Below are 17,597 nucleotides of genomic sequence, written 5' to 3'. Positions count from 1 at the left end.
ACCTGTATCCATTTATCATAAACTACAAAACACGCACAGGTTCATGTCTCCAAATACTGCACTCACTCACATGCAGCTGGCAAAATACAACAAGTTTAGATGAGCACAAATAACATTACTCTCACAGAGAAAAGATGCTTTGTACCACATTATAGCGGTTTGCTCATTTCCATCTGCAGTCCCCTGGCAGGTCAACACAGAATGCATACACAATACAATAAAACATATAAATTCATATATCACAATACACATGTCTGCTAAGACTCCACACAAAGGCTAAATTTAAAATGTTTGCATCGTTAAAGTCGAAATACTGAATATTAAGAGGAATCACTTGCAGGAAAATAAAATCAATGAGAGCATGATTGGTTGTTTATTTTCATGTCTCATGTCATGTCTTCTGAAAACAGTCTTTAGTACTGGGAAGATGACTGTTTTAAAAGGTGCACTGACTTATTGAGGGGATTTTAAAAGTCGGAGAAGTTAAACAATTCTATGCCATCATTTCTGAACTAAATACACAAACTTTATTCAAACAGTGTTACAGGGGCAATACTTTCTTCTGGGGCTGTTTGTGTTTGGATTTATTATGAACATATACCACAGACTCCAGCTTTTACATTTCCATACCCAAACTGCATACTGTAGCGCACCTTTAAAGCTCCAGTGAGGGTTCTTTAACTGGTTGTCTGAAATGAATACTGATGCCTTAATATGACATTTTTTAAAAAGCACATTTGATTATCGGAGACGATTAAAAAAAAAAATATTTTCATAACTGAAAAGTAAGAAATACTATTTGCACATGTAGGCTGCAGTACTATATCAGCACTGAGATACATTGTCCCACGTTGTCCACATTGGGAGTTTTACTGACAAAACGATAAATTAATGTACAATGTGCTTGTGGGTGTGCACACCTTACGATGTGGCTTTATATTGATGCGTAAAAAACCCCCACATACAGTATGTCTGCAAAAGCCCAACCTATTTATCATTAATATCAATGTTCATTTATTCTTGGATCTTCCAGGAATAAAAACTGGTTTCCTATAATCTTACACACCCTTCTGGGGCTTGTTTGTATGCACTCCTGTGTTTACAGGAGACCACAAGCAGCCAGACAGGTACTCTCTTTTTAATGAGACAATAGAGATGATTTTGGCCAAAATGAGCAGACCAGAACCCGAGGATGCTGAACTGAACTGCCTAGAAGAGCCAGAGCTTACACGTGGCTCGTTAAGTCAAAAGACATAGTGAAAGTCTTAAAACTCTGGAACATGTCCGCTCCCTGTTAACCATGCAGAAAAAAAACCTGAGGTATTTTAACAAGCAGTGGTCCAGTGTTCACTATCACAGCCGTTTGTAAATGCACAGCACTAACTGTTACCTAGCTTGAGGGATTAAATGTCTTGCATAATAAGCAAAACTAACCAATATAATCTGTGGGCATGATAGGTAAAGAAAAAAAAAAATACACAAAGTTCGTAAACCAAATTTCGTTGTATTTTTCATCAACACATTTGGTTTCAGATCACAAATCCAGTCAAAATGATGCACTTACTGGCCCAAAGAAATATATCTGGCCTGTAAACCAGCCTAGTCAGAACATCAACACCTGGAGACCAGACAACCTTAACGTGAGTTTGAAAAATCGGATGGTTGCTTTCTTGTACAAAAGGTCATGCTAGCTCACACAGAGCAGTGTGTCTGAGCTGGCAGATCAATCAGAGAAATAGATACTTCACTTTACAGTTTGTACAAAAGCTGTGCATTCATACATTTTATTTACTCCATTTTCCTGTTTTTTATGTATTTCAACTCTATCTAATGATGTAGGTTAAGTTTATTTCTATGTATGTTTTGTGCTTTTGCAACTCTATAAGTTAAATAAGTTGAGATCTGAGGAAAAAAAAAAAAAACAGGAAATACTTGTTCAAAAGAGGACAGAGTAAGTTAAATGTAAGAATGCATGTTGGCTCAGGGCTAAGGTAGTTTTACATTTACTTTTAACCTAGTGCTTTCCGTTGTTTCTTACGCCCCTTTTTCCAGTGGTTATTTCTGAATTTCTTCTGAACACCACCACCCTGGACCTAAAATATATAAAAAACATTTCAGCATTAAGAACATTCAAGTTAAAGAAATACTGATATTTCTACAATATATTTCTTAAATTTAACAAGTGAAACTTCTACAGACCTTCTTCCGTTTCTGCTGCTCCTGCTTATCTACCTCCATGTCCTCATCGTCATCTGTTTGGAAGTCATCTTCCTCTTCTTCATCCCCGTCAGCCTCCACACTCTCTTCTGCCGGCTGTTTTAAAGTGAACACAGAGGCTGTCGGAGCAAACAGTATGACATGGTTAAAACAAATCTAAGAGTTGTGTTGCGAATATGAACTCGCTTTGTTTACTGACAAGGGTAGAGGTCACTCATGCTGTCCTCTGAGTCGCTGTGATCCTCGTCACTGGACGTAGGTTCCCACTGGCCTTTCCCGTGTTTTGGGGCCCTCCCTCGACCGACATCCTCTCCAAAGTCTTTAGGCTTTTTCTGTCTTTGCCTGGCTGGAGTGAATTCAATCCCCTGCTTGACACACTCTTCATCTAGAGCAGAGATGAAGATCGTCCATTCAGTGATCAAGACCACAGGGTGAACAAAGCAACAACAAATTCCATCTGCAGTGTGTTACATGAACTGCCATGCAGGTGAGAAACAACCTATAAGGTTGTTTTCTCATAATGGCCCCTTTTCCATTTTTCAGCTCAAATTGAAAAAATGCAAAACTCAGTAAGTCTATTTGTCTAGTTTCTAGTCATAAAAACAACGTATTTCGATTTTTGTAAGCCACAGTCACCTGACAGGTCCAGATAAACATCTTACTTCAAATTATTAAAAAGCAAAAATTACGGCCTGACTTGCTTGTAATAAGTAAATACACGTGAAGGGGAACAAGAAAGGAGCAACAGGCTGGACTGGACCCCGGACCACCCGCCTGGAAGACCACAGGGGCACACGCACAAACCACCAGGCCAGCGGCAACTAAAGAATAATGCCATATTTTGGCTAGACATGAAAACAAATATTGATGCTAATATTGTAGTTCTTATAATGAAATCACGTCGGTTTCATAAGTCTAAAAATTTTTTTATAACATGCATCACCATAAAACTACAGTGCAAAAAAGTATTATCAAGGAGTTTTGCAGGCTCGAGGTACAGTGTTAAGAACCGAGGTAATAATACAGTAGAAATCTACAATAGTTACTGAAGTTCATCATTTTGTATTAACCATTTAATTAACTTTTTGAGACGATATAACTGCCAAGATAATGTTGGAATATTATATATATAATTAAAGTGTATTGCTTTAGATAAAATTGAGCATCTAAAATGTCCCCAAAAAAGTTTTAAAATCAAGATAAGGCAGATTTACTGTTGCAAAGCAGAGGAAATATTAAGAAAGAGAAACATTTTTCTATGAAGAAAATACACTTGACTACATTTCCATCCAGAATAGAACTTTAAAACAAAAGTTTGCATCCCTTGGGTTATATAACATCCCCACTCTACAAAGAATGAACTATAACCTTCAGTACAGTAGGTAATCTGTGGGAGAAAACAAACCCTGTACAGTATACTGACATTTTGAGAGGGCTTTCTTGAAGCGTTTCCCGTTAACATGCCTTAAGACATGATGTGGTTGCCTGTTGAGGTGTCTGATAGTCAGCTTACAGAAGAGCTGATTGCTGGAAAACAAAGGAAGCACAAAACAACACATTATGCAGCATCTCTCGTTATGTCAACATTTGAGTGACAAACTGTGCCATGCATTTGACACTTAATGCAAACACTGCTGCAACAGATAGTCAGATTTTTTTTTTTTTTGATAATCCACATTTAAATTCAAGAGGTCTTCTTACGGTTGCTTTGAGCTTGGCACGATATGAGGTTCATACTGGCTGTAGTTGAAGTCTGCTGCAGCACTCAGTTTGTCATACTTCTTTCCTTGAGTGAACTTTTGAAGCTCTGTTAGGTTGCATGGAAACTCGTGTCCATTCAGAGTGCATTTGATCTGAAAACAACAGTTTACGACACACATGGTGCATTAACTAATGTGGCTTAATTTTTTTTAGAGCAATAAACCTGGTAATCATTGATCTAGGTCGCCAAATCTAGCCTACACACAGCAATACATGGCTCATTAGATATGTTAGCAATCCGGATAGCATCACAGTGAACAGAGCAGCGTGTGTCGTGTAAAGTGATGACATTAGCTCGCAAACCTTTTTGCCATCTGTAAGCTGGAGGAAGGGGTGGTTAGGAAGGAAATCTCTCAGATCTGCAGGTAATTTATCCATAGCTTAAAAACACTTTCAAAACAAGTATTTCAGTGTGTTGATCAGGCCAACCCCCCCATTCAGGAAGTGCCCACACGTGGGTTGACAGCACGCACTCAGTTCAGGCCATGTGTGATAACTTGGCGCCACCCACTGATCAAAGTGAACAAGGGCAGTTTCGACAATGAAGCTAAAGCTTTCCATTTAACAATAAGCATGATATTTATTAGTCACGAACATTTCATTAAATCAAGTCTAATAAAGGTTGAGGTTTTTGAAATAACATTAGCATGAAAACTGAGCCAAAATACACACAAATAAACTAAAATTATTTAACAACAGAGAATACATCGGCTCTTATTACAAGTACCAGACAATGTATCATATTCATCTGAGGCTAATTTAAGTAACACTAATTGAACTTTTGGTTTAAATCAGCTTTCAAGTCAGCTGACAGACCTGACAATTTGCAGTCAAAGAGCAGAAAAGTTAAGAGTGCCCACTCTGTACCTATTTTGTTTTTAGAAATCTCTTAATTTGATCCAAACATGCAATAGAAACTAAAATGGAAAGAAGGGGAGCAGCCTGATCAAAAACAAAAACATGAATGAAAGCAACACTATGCTTGCAAATATACTTTTCACTTTGTAGAGTATTGTGTTTTCCGTTTACTACACGCCGTGTTTTACCGATTGAGTGAGCCATCTTCTTTGGAACTAAAACAATCTTTGACGAGAACGTGTAAGCTCCGCCCACGTTTTATCCCACAATTCGTCCAGTAAACAAATATCAGACGTCAATGACAGCTGTAGCTAGCGTTAGACATTGTAGATATTCTCCTGTAATTTATCCAGAAAGTGTTTAAATAAAAAAAAAAGGTTATACATTTTATAGCATATTGTGCTAGTTTAAGCGTCGCCCTGCAATGTGTTAACGCTAATCAGCTGGCAGCATAGCTTTCGATAGCATTGAGGCTAGCTAACGTAACGCTGTAAGTGAGAATAGATAAACAATGTCTGGACCAAACGGGGATCCAAACATCTCGATCGACGATGGAATTATCAACGACGAAGATGATTTCGGCGATGAAGAAGGTAGAGAGTTAAAAGGGTTTCATTTTTTTCATTCTCTGTAGTCGATGTCAGAAAAACGAAATTAACCAGAAGAAAGATAACATGTAAAGTTTTCTTTATTGATGTTATTATTCGTCTAGCAAACATATAAAAAACTATTCATGTCAATGCAGTTCTATTAAAACAGACAGACCGGTTGTTTCATCTTGACTGGGTGTCATGTGATGGGTCATGTGATTAGCAACATACAGAATGACTTTTAGTAAACATATTAAATAATATTTATCCTCCTTTACACAGACACAAAATACTCCTTTAGTAAAAGAAAAAATACATAAAAGGGGATAAAAGACAAAATGCAGGCAACTTATAACACTTAGTTTAATACTTAGAATAACAGCAATGATGTAGTATAAATTCTGCTGCATGTTCACAGAGTATGAAGCCATCAACTCCATGCTGGATCAGATCAACTCCTATCTTGATGGCCTGGAGGAACGCAATGATTCACTTAATGGAAAACTACATGAACTGATGGAGTCAAACCGGGAAGCTCGACTGGAGTTCAGGTCACAGCTGCTGGGATCCCCGACCCAGGAAGAGCAACGCCCTGCAGACCGGGATTTATCCTCTCCTGGCAAAGATGAGCAGAAGGAGGAAGATGAGGAGAAGAAATGAGTGATGTGAGGCGGTAGATGAGCCAGAAGCAGCTCAGCAAATTGCAGGGCTAGATATAGTGTATTTATGTACGTTAACTTATCTCCTGACTGGTTCAGATAAGATTATACATCCCATTTGTTGAAATGTATACAAAGGTGATCATTTGATTCCTTTTACCTCTGAACTCTTCTTCTCCTTTGCTGATCTGTGTTGGTGTGCTCATGTTTGGTTCTTGGGTAGACTGAACATGACTTCTAGCAGCTTCATGTAAAACTGTACCTGCCTGTTGCTGTTCTCTGTCATATTTGATCACATCTGGGAACATGTGGTTGGAAAGGTCCAAGTTCAAAATCATCACGAGGGAAAATTCAAATTTAGAAATGTTTTTAAAAGGCTGACGAGTCTCCTAATTTTAACTAAGGCAGCTGAAACTATAAAACCATGCTTGAATCCTGTCTTAAATGTCACAATCCATCCTGCAGGTAGAACTTGCTCCAAAACAATTCAGGGATCGTCAGTAGTTGTCTTTCAGTCGGGGACTTAGTCATACTTCTGTGGTGTGTTGATCCTTTTGTTTTTGTCATTCAGCTTTTTAAGAGCTGTAAACTGTGTTTGTATCATACCATTCAGTAAGTATGCAACATTTCAGATGTCTAATACTGTATTAAAATATTTGATCTGCAGAACAAATGTGCGTCTGTTTCCCTATATTTGATGGAAGGCTGCGACTCAGTTGGTAGTCGGGCGTCTCTCAAACGGAAGGTTGGGGGCTCGAAACCTGTCCGATGTTTCCTTCGGTGTATGAATGAGTGTCTGATGGTTACTTAGCAACCTCTCTGGTCCTGTCAGTGCGTGAACGTGTGACCTGCCGTGTCAAGGCGCTTTGTAGTCAGAAGGCTGGAAAAGACACGCTCAAGTCCATTTTCCATTTCTGACAGATAAAGTCTGAAAAGTCTTTTTACACGTCGACAGAACTGAGAGTTAAATAAACAAATCTACAAAGTGTTGGAATTATCAGACATTTTAATATAAATTAAAACGACCCCCAAACAGAAAATAAACATCCAAAAATACATTTAACTTCCAGCAGTTAGAAAACATCACTGTTTGTTCTTCTTAGTTCGTCAGTAGCTGAATAAAAATACAATAAGAAACGTACAGCTTTGTTTGAAATTATATTTAACAGGTCTTCTCTCTCCTGCTCCCTTCTCTTAGGGATCAAAAAATAGGTTTTCCCAATCATGTCTTCTTTTTTTTTTTTCCTTCAGACACATGATGTGACTCCCTTCATGCGGAAACAATCACCGCCATCACTAAGAATTGCTACATGTGTCAGCAAACCACTTCTGCAGTTTAAAATATCCTTCTGTGATGTCGGGATGAAATGAGGAACAGTAGTCATGAAAAGCAGAAGTCGTGTCTCATATTCACGCTGCTGTGACAAATGAAATGCTGGACTCAGTTCAACACTTTGATGATTTATAACTGGGGCTGCTTTAAAGCTCCTGTGAGGAACTTGCTCTCCGTTCTGCTGCTCCCTGTGGACGACGTGCTGCCACTGATTATTGATTTTGACATGTACGTTTTAAAAAAAATAAAAAGTCTGATTCTGTCTTTTTTGAACATAATTATTACTAATTGGGAGTCTTCTCATTGGAAGAACATGCTGTTTGGGTAGAGTGCCTCTGCTGACACCTACCACGCTGCACTAAAAATAACTCCAGTATATGGAAATTGTTGATCTGGTCACTGAGGGTCTCCTTTGTTTTTAAAGGTCATAAAATGCATCAATTTTAATTCAGCTCGTTTCCCAACCAGCTAAAAACTCCTCCGAAACTTGAAGTAACTGGTGTTTAAATCAAGAAATCAATTAGCTACATGAAACTGATGTTTTTCCTTCTATTACCTCAGATATACTTTCATCTGTACAGTGTAGAGCCAAAAAAACACGGAGAAAAAACAAATCAATGTGATGATTAAAAGCAACTACCAACAGAAACAGCATTAAAAGTGTTTGGATCGTTCCCCCTTAAAGTCGCCAAACGTAATGTCCCAAAACAAACATTTAAAACAACTGTTTTTTGTTCCGAGCTAAAAGTCTGATTTTGTGTCCTCTGAGGAAGTACAAAAAACAACTTTACAGTCCTCTAATCTTTGGGCAGCAAAACATTTCCTTCACTTTGAACGGTTTCAAATTTTCAAATAAAACGCAGATAAATCAAAATTGCTTTGAAGTAGAGATGAGCCAATGTGTGAATGAAGCAGGAAATATTCAGGAAAATTCAGCATGAGTGGGCAGATGGAGGTGATGCTGTTTAAATCCTGTGAGCGGTGTGAATGCTGAAATATGTTGTGAAGCTGCAGTGTGTTTTTTTAACTTTGAATATGTCCAGTGAAAACGTAGCATGGACTTTACGTTTTTAGGGCCTACTGTCTGGAAATGTTCTAGAACTGTTCAGGAGTGTGTATAAAAACAGATTTTGTTTATTCAAATTCAAAAAACTTTCATTGTTTTGCAACTATCTGCTGCATTTAAAACCCCTTCAGTGAGCTTTTACTTTTCAGTAACCGGAAGTGAATTTTTTAAAAATGTGGAATTTACTTTGTAGGAGGTCCCTTCAAGTTTCTGCTCTAAAATATTTTGGGATGTTTTTGTTGTTTTGTTTTGTTCCACTCTTAAAAAACATGTCACTCAAATGTTGACCAGTAGGACGATACTAAAGTGTTTGGGGCGATTTCATAAAGCTGCAGCCTCCAACCTGAAGCCCCCCCCCCCCCCCCCCCCCCCCAAAAAAAGGAAAAAAAGATGGAAAATCATGATAAATGTCCCAAACCAAACTATAATGGGATTCAAGGTTCAGCATCAATCAACACTCAACGCAGAGTACAAAGCCATTATCACACTTGTTTTAAATATAAAAGTCCCTATCTGCTCAAACACTTCACCTTTTCAGGTCGCTAAAAGCTCAAGCTACATGGTTGGCCATGACTCAGCTTGTTACAATTACATGAAGTGAACGATCTTAAAAACAGCGAGCTGGGGAATTAGCAAAAGCTGACAATCAATGTTCATTGCCCTCCTGACACTGGAGGACACGACAGGGTGGGAAAACTTCATTTGCTTGCCACATGGACACTGCGCGTTTAAAGGATCAGAAGCAGAAACATTGATTGAAATGTAGGCTAACCTGAAAAAAATGTTTCTTCTTCTTTCTTTGTGTGTTTGTTTAAAAACACGTCTCACTACACTTCAGGCCCCCCGTGTCCAGATGTTCAACTTGAGCGTGCCATGCGAGCAGCTTTGTGAGGCTGTGCATTGAGACTCAACCGATTTACCAACTATCGCAAGGATTCAGCGACTTTCTTCTCCGTGAGCTGCCTGTTTGTTTGTTTACAGTCAGACCAGAAAACTTCAGACTGTCTAAATGTTGTGCTGCACTCGTGCGGGGAACCTTCTTTACAGAGATGAATAAAAAAGCTAAATGTTGTCAAGGTGGCGAGTTGCTTTCGACCCTTTTTGCTCGCCACAAAGCCCGCTGATGGATGAGAGGTCAAACTACTCGAGTTATAACAACCTGAACCTGAACACATCTGGTGCCAAGACCCGGTCCCCTGTCTACATAGTCTGCATTCACTTTTTAGCTTATGCGTCATCTTTGTTTCGCATTTTAGCATGCTCCACGAACTACAACTAAAGCTGATGGGAATATCATTAGCTCTGCACATATTTGGTCATTACATTGAAATCCTAATGTTTGTTTTTGTGCCAGCTCGGAATTCATGGGGTTTCAATCCTGAGGGGAACGTGAATATGTGAAGCGCACTTTATTGCAATTCAACCGTTGCTGACATTTTCAAGCCGCAATTTTCTACGCCGTGGTGTCGCTAACGGGAACGTCTGCGGGTCAAGACAGTGAGTGGGAGTCATCAGCCGCAAACGAGTTGTTCCAAAGTTTTGCAGCTGTGAGCTCTTCATTTCCTGCATTGAACCCAGGTCAGGCTTCAATTGTATTCTAGTACGTCGGATGGAATGAGGATGTTGAGATGTAGTCCCATGTGATGGTTTATCTTCTGGTTAACCCATTTAAGGGGCTTCTCCTTACATTAAGATTGGCCAATCTAAAGAAAGTTATCCACTTCCACTGATTTGACTGGATTTAAAATCTGTGAGGTGTCAATTTCCCACCCTGAGAGAGCCATCCCCACAGACAGCCCTGTTCCACTGTGATTTACCATCATTGAAGCTCCCTGTTTGTTGGTGTGTGTTCAGTCCAAATATCCAAACATGGAGAGAGAGAGAGAGAGAGAGAGGGGGAGAGAGCGAGAGAGAGAGAGAGAGAGAGAGAGAGAGAGAGAGAGAGAGAGAGAGAGGCCGGGCTGCTCACTTCTTGGTCTCTTTTTAATGAAAGCACCTCTTCACAGACAGACACGTCCTGTCCGAAGCTTTCCCGTGTACCCAGTCTTCATCCTTTCCTACGTCTGTCAGCGTCTGTTTGTGGCCCTCCCTGATCTGCGTTTGGGTTTGTTTTTTACGCCACTCTTTTTCCCCGTGTCAACAGGAACCTTCTCCTCCTTCTCCTCCTTCTCCTCCTCCTCCTCCTCCGCCGCCTCGTCTGCCTCCTCTCTGGCTTCAGCCGGACTCTCCTGAACGACAGAACCCAGCTGTAAAGTGGTCTCTTCTTCAGCGCTGGGAAGGCTGAAGTCTTGGTCTGAGGTGGAGATGACGAGGTCCTGCTTGTGTCGCTGCTCTTCTGTTTGCCTGTCCGGTGTGACGGGAGCCTGCGCGGAGTCTCTGTCGATCGCGGAGACGGCGTCATCAAAGAGAGAATCTTCCTCCACAACGTCTGCGGTTGTTTCTGTTACAGCTCCGAGGCCGTCTGCAGCGAGGGGAGATCCTCTTGAAGATTCAGCAGCGTCACCCTTCTGACTGAGAAAATCTCGGTGCCTCTGAAAAGAAGAAAGCGTGAGACTGATTGGAACACTTAAAATACCAGCAGGAATCCCCACTGACAGCTCCTGTGTGCTCACAATGAGGCTCGGGCTTTGGAATCAAAAAGTATCCATCTCTTTAATGCTGTGCACAGATAACAACACATTAAAACTACAGTAAACTGCATGTGGAATAGATTCAAAATGTCAAACAATCAGGACCATGATAGTTTAACATGGCTACAGATCATGTTTTTGACAGCTAAATAAAGGATAGTAAAGTCATCCAAACCAACCTTGAGGTTCTCAAAGTGCTTCAGTGATTTGCAGTGGCTGTGCAGAGCAGATGACTCAAAGTGGTAAAAATTGTTGCAGAGTCTGCAGATAAAACCTGCGACTGGCACAAAGAAACTGGACCCTGCAGGGGGTGGGGGGGAAGAAGTCAGAGAAGGTTTTTTTATGAAATACTTTCTGCAGCAGGCAGTGAAGAATCAGGTGTTTGGGCTCCCTCACCATAGACTGTATCTGGGTCATGTTGCTCATCGTCGGTCATGTTCTTCAGAGTGACTTCTTTAAGGGAGGACCAGCCATCCTGAATCAAAGACAGACACATAAAAAGTCGACTTCAGTTACTTAAACCTAAAATTATTAAACTATTTATCATCCACAATCAATAAACTTAACTGAAAAATAACTTTTGGCAATAAACAAATCACCCCCTCAAATTGCCACACTGAACCCAAACCTTGTCCAAGTTAGCAAAACTTGTGTTTCAAATTTTTTTTTTTTTTTACTGCTTGATCTATTCTCACGCTGTGCCTCCCCCTCCCTGAAGTCTGCAGGTGTCGCCCCCCACAGGGGAAAAACCTCTGGTGTAAACTATTTTCATTTTTTTCACTCAGGCAAGACCTGCCGTGTAGACGGTCTGTACTTCCAATCCGGAGTGGGGTCGTTTTGATGCTCCATGTAAACGGGGCCTAAGCGTGTTACACCCCCTACATGATATGCTGCCCTCCACCTTTAACTCAAACATCTGGGCGGTGACTGACCTTGCTGACTTGCAGGTCACTTATTAGAAAACCAAACAGAAGTGGCATGAAAACTAAAATGAACATTTTTAGTGTTTGTAAGTTGAGTTTTTAGATCACATACTTCCTCCATGTTTTTTGACAACTGTCGTTTAATTTAATAAAGTCAGTGATCTATCTTTAACTAGTTGAATTTGCCAAATTTGACTTCTGGTTATTCCAATAGAGAGAACTACAAACAAAATCAAATGACATGCAGCTCACCTCTTTGTCAGAGTCCTCTTTGTCTCCTTCCTCCCTCTGCGTGTCCTCCCCCTCCTCCACCTCGCTGCCCTCCACCTCGTCTAAAGAGAAGCCGTCTGTGTCGGTGGCGGTCAGGTTGCCCAAAGCCTCGCAGCCCTCCTGTTCTTGGAGCTGAACAACAGTGGACGTTACTATCTCCAAAGATGCTTGTTGTTGTTTTTTTTCTTTAAGGTTGTTCTAACTCAGGAATTTTGTCACACAAACCTTTTCCACTTTCTGTCTGTGCTCCTGGGACTGCAAGTGCTCCACAAAGATCTGGGAGGTCCTGAAGTGTTTCTTGCAGACCGAGCAGGAGGAGACGACAGCTCTACTGGCCAGCTGAGAAGAGAGCAAGATACAACGGATCATTGAAAGGCTCTTTTAACCCTTTCCAGCACATTCTGCAGCAGGTCATTGAAGTGAGGAGCTGGTTACTTTGTGCTCCTCGGTGCGACGGTGCTCCGCGAGGCTGCAGGTAAAGTGGGTGTGACACGTGGCACACCAATGCTTCTTGTCTGCTTTCTTCTCTCTACAAACAAACAAACAAATCGTATTATCAAGACTCACGATGGTTCATTTCTCTTTTTAAAGCTCCCGTGAGACGTTTGTTTGAGCTCTTCAGACGTCTCAACATGAGACATGCGAAAGCAAACAAAACAAGCAGAGACAGAAGGTTATTTCTAAACATCACACAAAGAGTAAGGACGTGTGTTTTGTTGAAGGTTTCTTTGTTGCAGCAACGCTTCTTGGCAATAAATCGTACACCGCTGGAAAGCCTGCTCTCTTTCTTTAGCTTGTAGCAGCTTTGGGTTAAAGGTGTGACTGATGATCAGTCGTTTTTTTTTAATTTTGGAGACCATGGATCATTCAAAAATAACAGAGAATGTATCTCTTATAAACACGTGGTATTGAGAGGTACCGCACATTTTGCCAACCTTACATCATTGGTGTGTTTTTAAACTGACCCGTCTTTGATGGCTCCCTGCAGAGACTCCTGCACTCGGGGCAGCAGGGTGACCAGACAAGCGTTGCTCATGTGTTGGATCTCCATCATCCTCTGCTGGTGGGACATACTGTTCATATGACTCCGGAAGTTCTGCAAATACACAAAATAAAAATAAAAAAGAGAGAGGGAAGAGAAAAGGTAAGATAAAAGCAACGATTTCGGTTTGTTTCTTTTGTGTGTGGGTATGTTGGGCTTACTTGCTGGTTGTGGCAGGTAATGCCGCAGAGGTAGCAGTAGAACTTGTTGGCCCCGTCAGCTACACCTTCCTCCTCTTCCTCCTGGTTGTCTGGCGAGGCCACGAGAGAGTCTTTGCCGTCCAGCATCTCCTCCGCCGGTAAATCAACCTGCTGGTAGTCCTCACTCGGCTGTCCAGATGGGGATGCTGCCGACAAACAGCTGTGCAGCTGAGTTAGGACAGAGAACTGTTTCTAACAGGAGGGTGAAGAAATACAACGACAGACAATCAGCATTCAGCCTCGTTGGTTTATGTTCCTTCAAAATAATTCATCATTTAATGCTATGTTAGCTCGTCTATTATCCTCACCTCAGCAGCTCCGCTGTCCTCCGACCCCTCAACAAAATCTGACCCCCCTGTAGAGCCTCTGTCCTCCAGAGTGACGCAGTCTGGAGAACAACATATAAAGTCAAAAATAAGTAAGAGGTTTAGTGCTTTGGAAGCTTCTAATCTACATTTCTGTTTGCTTTACCTCCGGGCTGGCTTCCCTCCATGTTGCTGTTGGACTCTGAAGAAAGAACATCCCCATCTGTGTCTGTAATAGTCACAGCCTCAACCACACACTGTCCTTTAGGCTGCTCTGACCTGACAAACACCAAGAGTCAGAGAAGGGAACGGGCATTAGCAGTCAAACACAGATTCTGTTCCATTAAAGTCTTGTTGGTTTTGTAGCACAGCTACATTCAACACAGAAGAAAATGTTCTCTGTACCCCTCTGTCCTCTGCTTCTTCACTACAGGCTCTTCAAGTTTCTCCTCAGAAGACTGCGTGGGTCCATCAGCTCCACCCACGGCCCCCTCTGTGGGTGGAAGAAAGAAAAACTAAGTCGACAACAAGGAATGAAAACACTGTGCTCACTATTTATCTTTTCCAAGGTACATAAGGCTTTCAAATGACAAAATCCCAACGCTACAACTGCTGACAATCAGAAGCTGTTCAGCTCCAGCTGCAGGGAAGAACTACCTGCTTCAGTCTTGTTACTGGAGTCGGTGGTGCTGCTTGTTGCTTGTTGGTCGTCTGAGCTCCCTGCTGCCATCTGCTCGCTGTCTCTCTTCCTGTCAGGCTGGCGAGCTGCATCCTACACAGAGAAAGAGAGCGACATGGACAAGAGCATGTAAAGCATAAAAAGACGGCTGGCTCGTTATTAGCACAGAACTACATTATAATAAGTGACAGATAGAAACACTGAGGCATATTTTAGAGAAGACTTGTTAGATTGTTTTCAGTCCGTTTAGGATGTGAAAAACCTAGTTCATCTTTTAAAATCTTTATTATTTTATCAGACCATATTTGAATTATTTAAAAACAACATGCTTAGCTTGCTTTTTTATTTCTAGCAAACTTCAATAAACAGCTGACCAGAAGTGATCAAAACCATCAAAGAAGTATTAAATATCTGTAAAATCAGCATTAACTTTTTATCAATTTATCCAGGTTAAAGAACACAAGACATATTTTATTCAGTGGATGGTAATGCTGTGTAGTTTTGTCCAAATCAATCTCTCAAAACAACAACACATCAATATTTGTTGTTGGTTTCATCAACACGATGATAACATCTGTTTGAGTGCATCGTCAAAGCGTGCAACTGTAGAAGCCACGTGTGATTACGGTTAAAATGGTGCGTGTTGTAATTACTGTGATCGTGGTGGAAGAGAAGGAGGACGAGGACGCGGAGGAGGTGGCGGTGTTATTGTGGAAGCGAGCATGTGGGTGAAACATTCGAGCAGCTGGGAAACCCATCATGGGGGACTTGATGGCCATGCCCATGGGAACAGGCCCGAGCAGAGACGACCTGGTCCCGGCTGCGAAGAACTGACGGAACTGCTGCCCACCCATCCCGAAACTGCGCATTTTACCTGAGTGAGCAGATATGAATGAGAAAGAAAAGATGGAGAGTTCAAAGTATGGTCCTGTAACTTACGTAGGTAGTTATTCAACATGGAAATGTGCTATTTATGATCTCTTCAAAATGCTGCTGTCTGTGCAGCTTCATAAACGTCTCACCCTGCATCTGCTGCATCAGCAGGGCCCCCTGCAGCATGGGATTCGGTGCAATGATGGTAGTCTGGGTTGCCTGGCATAAGTTGACCATCCTGGGAGGAGGGGCGTTTTGGGGAGGAACAGGCATGGCCCTAGACAAAGAAATATGATACAATGAACTTATTTCACATACTGTATAATAGTAGACACTCGGATAACCCAAATACATGTTCAAAAACTCTGTAAGTGGATTTCTCTTAATGTCGCCTTTAAAGATCAATTCACGACAATCAGAGGCTGAGCTTCCAAAACTCACAATCAAACATTAAATTCCTCCACAGCTGTGTGCACACGTCTGACTCATAGACGCACATCTATCTCATCGGGGAGGGCCCCGAACTAATCCCCGGTCTCGAGTTGACGGACTTACCGGGGAGTCTGGTGGTGGTGATGGGCGACATGATGCCCAGGAGGCGGCTGCGGTGGAGGTGGGGGCGGGGGCTGTTGCTGAAACAGGTGTTGTAGTTGACGCAGGTGCTGGTGAAACTGCTGCTGTTGTTGTTGTTGTTGTTGCTGCTGATGGTGGATGTGTGGATTAAACATTTCGGGATTCAGCTTCCTTCTCTGCACTGTGAGTTGACAGATGATCCTTTATGTGCGGGCTAATATTTAGCCACCTGTATACTGAAATATTTCTGCATCGGAGAAAGAATGAAAGCTTGTGTTAAAGGTGTGCAAGAACTATTTTTTTGTTATAAAGACAAATTCAGCTACAGCGCGAGACAACAGGTCGCTCTTATGTTAACATGGCAACCAGCTAGTGTTAGCATGCACGCTAAAAATACATTACTTTTCGGTTAGCTTTGTTCGTTTTAAACTCCCGTACTCGGCAGTTCAACTTTCAGAGGAGAAAAAAACAAGTAGTACATGCACTACCCCAAATAAACACAACATATACACACGCTACACTTGCTATAAAATGAACAAAGCTAGCCAACATTAGCCAGCGCAGTTAGCTTACCGACACCGGCCAGACAACTTGCACATCTAGCAGTTTTCATCTACATATAAGCAGTTTGAATGTACTTTAAGGCTTTATACACACGCTTCAGCTCACTTATCAAAGAGGGAAGAGCGACGATGATCGATGATTATCCGAATTGGATCATAGCAGAGGGTGAAACACTTGCTCTCACCGCCGGTGCAAAAAAACCCAAAACATTGAAGAGAGCACACATTGTTGCCCCCTGGTGGCTGTCTGCGGTACTCCACATGATCCAGGTTTGTTTTATAAATGAGGTCACTGGACATTTTCAATAGCATCGACTTTTAGATCAAAACTATCAGTGCTTAAAGTTAAAGTTCAATGCTTTTGCACTTTTATACGAGTTGATTTAGTTAATTTTATTTCGAACATGTAAAAAGAAAGCAAAATGTAAAAAAAAGAAAGTAATATAGACAAGAGATCACACAAACAAGCTCTGAAATACTTTCTGTATAAATCTGATCTAAACGTCCGAAAAGGAGTGGGAGGAAGAATAAATGTATTTAATATCCCCCTTTCTCCTTTAATTCATACATTGATTCAAGTAAATAATAAAAGTGTGATACGCCATTATTGAACTAACCACTATCATTATCACATCATGTATAAAGTAAATAATTCATTGTAATAATAATAATGCATTGCACATGTGTTAATCTTTCTAACAAAAGTGTTTATCTTTCTTACATGACAAAAATAAATCATTTGTAAGTGTGTGTTTTTAAATGTGCCAAATATAAATAAAGTTATTCTTACTATATGAACTATGGCTGCATGGTTTTAGCATTTCACTTTAACTGTCCATAAGCATGTGACCCAAAAAACCCATTGAATGTTGAAAAAAACATGATCATTTTTATAAATAACTTGTTTTCTTTGCAAATGTGTCGTGTAACTATAAAATCTTTCACACTGGACTAACGTGTTGGACCTTTAACACACAACACTGCGTTAGACAAACAAACACTGCCCCCTGTCCTTTGTGCAGTCAGATTCAGCACCATGGACAGATCTTTTCTTC

General features: G+C 41.0%; 3 protein-coding genes across 6 annotated transcripts; 1 reads left to right on the top strand and 2 right to left on the bottom strand.

The window, feature by feature from the left end:
* Nucleotides 1–1,484: 1,484 nt before the first annotated feature.
* On the bottom strand, nucleotides 1,485–4,740 carry surf2 (surfeit 2). Its single transcript, XM_079364127.1, has 6 exons — nucleotides 4,282–4,740; nucleotides 3,919–4,070; nucleotides 3,641–3,744; nucleotides 2,417–2,602; nucleotides 2,200–2,336; nucleotides 1,485–2,093 (listed from the first exon to the last, which is right to left on the bottom strand). Exons 1-6 carry the CDS (start codon nucleotides 4,354–4,356, stop codon nucleotides 2,010–2,012), a joined length of 738 nt encoding a protein of 245 aa, XP_079220253.1. The 5' UTR covers nucleotides 4,357–4,740; the 3' UTR covers nucleotides 1,485–2,009.
* A 341-nt stretch (nucleotides 4,741–5,081) lies between these two features.
* Nucleotides 5,082–6,758, top strand: bbln (bublin coiled coil protein). The gene is made up of 2 exons (XM_079364876.1): nucleotides 5,082–5,429; nucleotides 5,845–6,758. Exons 1-2 carry the CDS (start codon nucleotides 5,348–5,350, stop codon nucleotides 6,084–6,086), a joined length of 324 nt encoding a protein of 107 aa, XP_079221002.1. The 5' UTR covers nucleotides 5,082–5,347; the 3' UTR covers nucleotides 6,087–6,758.
* A 2,647-nt stretch (nucleotides 6,759–9,405) lies between these two features.
* Nucleotides 9,406–16,795, bottom strand: ciz1a (cdkn1a interacting zinc finger protein 1a). Of its 4 annotated transcripts, none has more exons than XM_079363968.1 (16): nucleotides 16,649–16,795; nucleotides 15,962–16,226; nucleotides 15,556–15,683; nucleotides 15,187–15,407; nucleotides 14,512–14,626; nucleotides 14,260–14,347; nucleotides 14,021–14,133; nucleotides 13,858–13,937; nucleotides 13,511–13,735; nucleotides 13,273–13,403; nucleotides 12,743–12,836; nucleotides 12,533–12,646; nucleotides 12,290–12,439; nucleotides 11,511–11,589; nucleotides 11,294–11,415; nucleotides 9,406–11,015 (listed from the first exon to the last, which is right to left on the bottom strand). In XM_079363968.1, the coding sequence occupies exons 2-16, from the start codon at nucleotides 16,132–16,134 to the stop codon at nucleotides 10,551–10,553; spliced, it is 2,298 nt and encodes a 765-aa protein (XP_079220094.1). In that variant the 5' UTR covers nucleotides 16,135–16,226; nucleotides 16,649–16,795; the 3' UTR covers nucleotides 9,406–10,550. The 4 variants fall into 4 exon arrangements, with proteins under 4 accessions (XP_079220094.1, XP_079220092.1, XP_079220091.1 ...); XM_079363966.1 differs by having other exon boundaries at nucleotides 13,511–13,741; nucleotides 16,637–16,794; XM_079363965.1 differs by having other exon boundaries at nucleotides 13,511–13,741; nucleotides 16,649–16,794.
* Nucleotides 16,796–17,597: the final 802 nt, after the last annotated feature.

This window comes from Symphodus melops (genome assembly GCF_947650265.1).
Source record: "Symphodus melops genome assembly, chromosome: 16".
Taxonomy (NCBI): domain Eukaryota; kingdom Metazoa; phylum Chordata; class Actinopteri; order Labriformes; family Labridae; genus Symphodus; species Symphodus melops.
The sequence above is the reverse complement of the archived record's forward strand: the minus strand, read 5'-3'. Positions and strand labels throughout refer to the sequence as shown.